Raw genomic sequence first — 6,696 nt, 5'->3', positions numbered from 1 at the left:
AAAATAGATAAATAATATAAAATATACTTCTCTCTTTTAGTAAAAATAACATATATTTTATATAAAAATAAAATTCATATCAAATAGCTAAATAATATTAAAAATCATTCTAATAAACACATTAAAACAAATACTAACATATTATTAATATAATTCATAAAAACTATGGTGTTACAGTAATAGCATGAACTTATTAACAAGTTGATAATTTTAAAAATTAATTCTTGAAAAATATATTTTTAGAAGAAAAAAAATTGATGTAATATGTTCATGGATATCTATAGGGATGACAAAATGGGCCATAGTTTATAGTTTTAGGGTTTAGAGTCATAGTTTACCATTCATAAAATATTTGCATGTTGAGTTAGACATTCTAGTGTGTTAATTCGTCTTATTCGTTCTATCTAACTTATCAATCCTCTTAAATTTTATTTATTATTTTTAATATTAAGTTTAATTAAGTTACAACAGATTTATTATGTGTGTAGTAAGTAATTTTTTGTGCATTTTGATTTATTTTATTTATGTAATTTAAGATTTATTATGCAATAAATTAAACTAAATTTATTATAATTTGAAATTATTTTATTATTTAAATACACTAATTTATGTGTCTCTTTTATACATTGAAAAAGAAATATTTCAGAAAAGATATTTAAAATAAATATAATTTTTTTTAAAATTAATAGGTTGATTCATTGATCTGTCAATCCACTATTAGGTGAGACGGATCAAGTTGTTCAACTCATTTCTTCTTAGTGAATCATTTTAGATTAACCTATTTTTGATGAACTGATGATAAATTATGTATAAATAAATTGAACGAACTCATTTTATCATCCCAAGCATATAGTCATTAATAATCGATAATTATGCATTAACAACTTTTGTTTTTGGGTAGCATGCATCAGCGTATCAATTTATTAAATAAGGATTGTTACTCTTTTAGGAAAAAGTTCATCAATTGTAATGAGAATCTCCAATTCATTCTAGGTAGTAGGTAGACCAATGATCTTTATTTGAATTAATATCTCATAAAGAAAATAATTGTTCTCTTCTGCTCATTTGTTTCTCCGAAGATTCTTCCCTCAGGTGCTTTTCTCACAGTTAATCTTGGTTGATTTTGAATATTATTTGGCAGTTTCCAAATAAAACCCACATGTCATTAAATTGTTTTTTTTTAATACAAGTTAATTCCTGTAAAAAAAATTAATTTTTATTCTCCTTGTCCTTTATATAAAACCTAATTTCCTAATTTATTATGATAAAAAAATTAGCTAATTTAATTGATATTATTAAATTTCTTAAATTTATATATATATTTAAAATAACTATCTAATATTAACGAGACTCTTACTTTATAATAACTATATAAATTTATCTTATTTTATCTTTTACATAAAAGTAAGATAAATACATAATAATTATTATGTTTTATTATGAATAATTAAGATTAAATTCTGTGGGTTTTATGATTTAAGAAAATTCACACGTTTATTTATTTATTTTTTAATCCAAGATAACAATGTAATAATGTAACTTTTTTATTATTTATTTATTTATTTATTTTATTGTGTCATGAGTATCTCCATTTTACTAATCCAAAAACTAATTTCACTTGTTCTATTGTAAAGGTCCTTGGTTTGGCAAATTTTTATATAAGGTAAGAATTGAACACAAATTTCTGTTATATAAATCGTTTTCAGTATAATATGCCTAACAATTATTAATATACTCGCTTTTCATAGTATATATATATAAACACCCATGTATTACCTGCTTTCAAATTTTAATATATTTTTATTTTTCAACCATCTTTTCTTGCAAATTATAAAAAAGTGCTTTTTCCCCTTATTAGTATTAATATAACAATCGGAATAATTGGTAAATAATCGAGTTGATTAAGTATTTCGTTAAGAATTTGATAGAGAAGTATTTGCTCAATATGACAATATGTCTATTTAGATACAGATTAGAAAAAAATTAGTCTTCCACGCATCTCTTTTGCTAAAAAAAATGGTGCCACTTTTAGTAAAGTTCATCGATTGTTCGTAAAATTTTCAATTCATTCTGGTAAGTGGTTAGACCAATGGTCTATATTTGAATTGAATTAATACTCCTTCAGGTGTTTTTTCCCAGAGTTAATTATTGGCTGATTTTGATTATTACTTTGGAAGTTTAGATATAAAACTCACATTGTAAAACAAATCCGTGCTTAGGAGTCAAAAGGGTAAGAGAATGTGGAATTAGTTAACTGGAGGAAACCCACTCGATGTTACTAGCATCTTACAGCTGCAGATAGCTAGATAGAGATACCTTCCCTCATAATGTGGCTTTCCCATCATGTTAGGTACCATTCTCTCTTCTTCTCACTCAGTTCACGTTCTCACCTTTTTTGTGCCTGCACCAGCATTTACTCAAATGCTGAACCTTCAAGAGGGTTCTCCTTCTGTACCAAGTAGGAATTTCTAGCTGTTTTGTCACAAAATGTTTGGCCTCATTTTCATGGGGTTCCAGATCTGAGTCTCTACTCTTTTTCATAATAATGGGTACTAAAAAAGATCTATAAAGTTGGTGTCTTGAGTGAGTTGAGTCCTTTGTATGTATGTGTATATAATATAACTATATGTGTCCTTGTAGTGAGTGTTTTTTGTGTAAAGTGTGAAAATCTGTGCGGAAATGGTTCCAAGCTTTGATTTTTCCAATAGGTGGATGAAGGGCACTCATAAGGGTACCCCTGTGGAGAACCCTACTTTCTCTGTTGTGGAGATTAATGGTGCTGATGCTGCAGCATTCAGGCCAGTGGAGAAAACACGTGGCAGGAATGCTAAGCAAGTAACATGGTTCTTGATTCTCAAGGCTTACCATGCTATTGGCTGTGTTACTTGGTTTGCCACAGTTATGTGGTCTTTGATGGGAGCTATAAGGAAGAGGTTGGTTCAAAGGGAGGGTGTGGCCTTGGAGAGTGACAAGTTGGAGAAAGGGAAGGTGCTGTTTAGGTTCATCAAGGTGTTCCTTGTGAGTTCTTTGGTGGTTCTGGTGTTTGAGGTGGTGGCTTACTTGCAAGGTTGGCACTTTGGGAATCCCTGCTTGCACATTCCTCGTGCTGCGGATTTCGAAGGCTTGATGCACTTGGTTTATGTTGCTTGGCTGAGGTTTCGTGGCGAGTACATTGCACCACCATTAAGGGCACTTTCGAAGTTTTGTGTTGTTTTGTTTCTTATACAGTCGGTGGACCGTATGGTGCTTTGCTTTGGGTGCTTTTGGATAAAGTACAAGAAGATCAAGCCAAGGATTGATGGGGATCCCCTCAAGGTTGATGATATTGAAGGAAATGCATGTAATCATCCCATGGTTCTTGTTCAGATTCCCATGTGTAATGAGAAGGAGGTAAGGCTTCAAACTTTTGTTTCTTACTGTTACTTATTTGGTAAATTAAGCTGTTGCTGTTGTTTAATGCAGCAGCAAATTTCAATATAGTAATTTATTTCCCCAGAAAACTAGATTTCATGATTTTTAAGCCTATGTCAAAAGGGATAGAGGGAGACCAAGAAGAACATTTGAGGAAATTATTAAAAGGGATCTTATGGTGTATAATACGCCTGATAATTAGTTTTTAACTAAGTTTGCGTCATGAGATCCGTGTAACCGATCTCACCTAGTGAGGTAAGGCTATTGTTGTATTTATTTACTCAGGAAGAGATTTGGAAAATGTCATCAGAAGCTATATAACTTATTGTTCAAATTGCCATCTTACCCTAACAATCTAGAACCCTCTTGAATTAGAAACAAAAGTGCTTTTTAACCTACACAACAACTTATAATAATGAGCTCCATATTTTTAGTTTCTTTAATGCATATCATTTCTTAGTAATTTACAAGATAACTCTTCATCTTAACAGTGGTGGGTGGGGTGGTTTGTAATTTTGAGGCATTTGTAAGTATGACACTCTAATAATAAGCAATCAGTGAAAACACATGATTTTCCCTGGACGGAATTTTAATCCTTTCGCGCTTTACTTCTGTTGATTTTATGCAGGTGTATGAGCAGTCTATTTCTGCAGTATGCCAAATTGATTGGCCAAGGGACCGTTTACTGATTCAAGTACTTGATGACTCTGATGATGAGAGCATACAGTGGTTAATTAAGACTGAGGTCACAAAATGGAGTAAAAAGGGAATCAACATAATCTACAGGCATCGCTTAGTTCGGACTGGATATAAAGCAGGGAATCTCAATTCTGCCATGAGCTGTGACTATGTGAAAGACTATGAGTTTGTTGCGATTTTCGATGCAGATTTCCAACCAAATCCTGATTTCCTTAAGCAAACTGTGCCATATTTCAAGGTTAAAAATAGAACAGAAAACATATTCAACAAGGGTTCTTGATAAATCTATGTTTGGCATATTTTTAACACATATGTCTGTCTTCTTTTACAGGACAATCCTGAATTAGGCCTTGTTCAAGCTAGATGGTCTTTTGTGAATAAGGATGAGAACTTGTTGACCCGTCTCCAGAACATTAACTTATGCTTCCATTTTGAGGTAGAACAGCAGGTCAATGGGGCATTTCTCAATTTCTTTGGATTTAATGGAACTGCTGGTGTTTGGAGAATCAGGACCCTAGAAGAGTCCGGCGGCTGGCTCGAGAGGACAACCGTAGAAGATATGGATATTGCTGTTCGTGCTCATCTCCATGGTTGGAAATTTATCTTTGTAAACGATGTAAAGGTAATTATAGATAATAGATAAGACTTGTTTGTTCATTAATGTCTCCATTCATAGCAGTACATACTCTAGTGCTATGCAACTAGAATAATATTCTTGTACATGCTAATATGACTGATTGCTTCGCTGAACTATACTTGAATTGTTCAAATTTGTAAATTTTCAGGTACTTTGTGAAGTCCCCGAGTCCTATGAAGCATATCGGAAGCAGCAGCACCGCTGGCATTCCGGTCCAATGCAACTTTTCAGATTGTGTCTTCCAGCAATTTTGAGATCTAAGGTATATCTGATAGCGATACTCAGCTATAAGTACTAAATAGAATAATGATAAGTGAAAACAAATTATGATAACTTGCAAGCATTGTTTATATTATTTTATATGCATAACAACCTAAAGAACCTAAATTCTCTTTTAATGCAGATATCAGCATGGAAGAAAGGAAATTTAATACTTTTATTCTTTCTGTTGAGAAAACTCATTCTTCCCTTTTACTCCTTCACCTTATTTTGCATAATTCTTCCTCTAACCATGTTTGTCCCCGAGGCGGAGCTTCCTCTATGGGTGATCTGCTATGTTCCTGTATTTATGTCGTTCCTCAACATTCTCCCTGCCCCAAAATCTTTTCCTTTTATAGTTCCATACCTTCTTTTTGAAAACACCATGTCTGTCACCAAATTCAATGCCATGGTCTCTGGACTCTTCCATTTGGGAAGTTCTTATGAATGGATTGTCACAAAGAAGGCTGGAAGATCATCCGAGTCTGATTTGGTAGTGGCCGCAGAAAGGGAGACCAAGTCAACGATAGAACAACAAAAGATCCATAGAGGAGCTTCTGACAGTGTTCTTGTTGATTCAAACCAATGCAAGGAACAAAAGGAAACAAGTGGAACACCTGTGAAGAAAGCTAACAAAATATATAAGAAAGAGTTGACTTTAGCATTCCTCCTTCTCACAGCTTCTGTTAGGAGTCTTTTGTCTGCACAAGGAGTTCACTTTTACTATCTTCTTTTCCAAGGGGTGACTTTCCTCCTTGTTGGTCTTGATCTAATTGGGCAGCAGATGAGCTAGTTTTGATTCGAAATAAGAAAGAGGAGAATAAATGGAAAATAAGTTTCATTTTGTGGCTGCAAAGCAAGCAAAATTGTAAAAGAAAGTTCAGTTCTTGTGATTGGTTTCAAGCATCCTAGAGGTGTTGTCTTTTATTCATAGCTATCAATTCTGTTCTCACAGCATTCATCCCAAATTTTAAATATAGGGTCCTGCGCATTATATTGAATACTTGATTATAGATAAGACTGGAAAAATTTTCAGTTGTGAATTGTGTTATAGTTGGTATATATTCTTGAGTTTTATTTGTGAGTTGGGTCAAGTTTTGTATTTTACAATTCCAAAGGTCTGAGTGGAATGTAACCCAAACTTGCTTGGTGCTTCTTGAACCATAGGTTATTTTGTAAAGGGTTCATCTTTCTGTAAATTCATCATGTTTATCTAAAAACAAATAAATTTTAATTCGCCCTACTCACACTTTGTGCATTGATTTGATTTCTAAATGAGCTTTTTCTTTTCATTTATTATTATTTGAATTGTGTTCTAATTTTAGTTGTGTATATAAATTCACCCAAATGTAATTGGGTTTGAGTATATTTGATTTAATTTTATCTTAGTTATAATTATTTATATTGCTTTATAAATGGGGGTTGGGATGATATGTGTTGGATCTTAGAGTTTCTTCTGATGTTTGAATTCTGTTGTTATTGTTGTAATTCTTGTGAATAAAAAAATATCAATGTTGTCCCAATTAGTTTTTCTCTTATTTATTTTAGTGCAAGTTAGTTTAACCATTTTACACATCATAAAAATAACATAATTATCAACAAGGATTCCTATAATTGTAAATAGTTTAGCTCTTTAACCAAGTGGATAAGAGATTCAGTATCTAATTGTGCATATAGAGAAGACTTAGCTA

General features: G+C 32.1%; 1 protein-coding gene across 1 annotated transcript; it reads left to right on the top strand.

The window, feature by feature from the left end:
• Positions 1 to 2,150: 2,150 nt before the first annotated feature.
• On the top strand, positions 2,151 to 6,250 carry LOC109806579 (putative xyloglucan glycosyltransferase 5). The gene is made up of 5 exons (XM_020369028.3): positions 2,151 to 3,390; positions 4,040 to 4,348; positions 4,442 to 4,732; positions 4,896 to 5,009; positions 5,151 to 6,250. Exons 1-5 carry the CDS (start codon positions 2,680 to 2,682, stop codon positions 5,796 to 5,798), a joined length of 2,073 nt encoding a protein of 690 aa, XP_020224617.1. The 5' UTR covers positions 2,151 to 2,679; the 3' UTR covers positions 5,799 to 6,250.
• The last annotated feature ends 446 nt before the right edge of the window (positions 6,251 to 6,696 follow it).

Source organism: Cajanus cajan, chromosome 9, assembly GCF_000230855.2.
Source record: "Cajanus cajan strain Asha chromosome 9, NIPB_CcT2T_4, whole genome shotgun sequence".
Taxonomy (NCBI): Eukaryota; Viridiplantae; Streptophyta; class Magnoliopsida; order Fabales; family Fabaceae; genus Cajanus; species Cajanus cajan.
Note: the sequence above shows the minus strand (reverse complement) of the source record. Positions and strands in the feature narration are given on the sequence as shown.

Bases quoted from the DNA above. Each gene is read 5' to 3' on its own strand.
- LOC109806579 (XM_020369028.3), top strand. From the start codon at position 2,680: ATGGTTCCAAGCTTTGATTTTTCCAATAGGTGGATGAAGGGCACTCAT. The intron at 4,349-4,441 runs GTTAAAAATAGA...CTTCTTTTACAG, and splicing joins AAACTGTGCCATATTTCAAG to GACAATCCTGAATTAGGCCT. The intron at 5,010-5,150 runs GTATATCTGATA...CTTTTAATGCAG, and splicing joins CAGCAATTTTGAGATCTAAG to ATATCAGCATGGAAGAAAGG.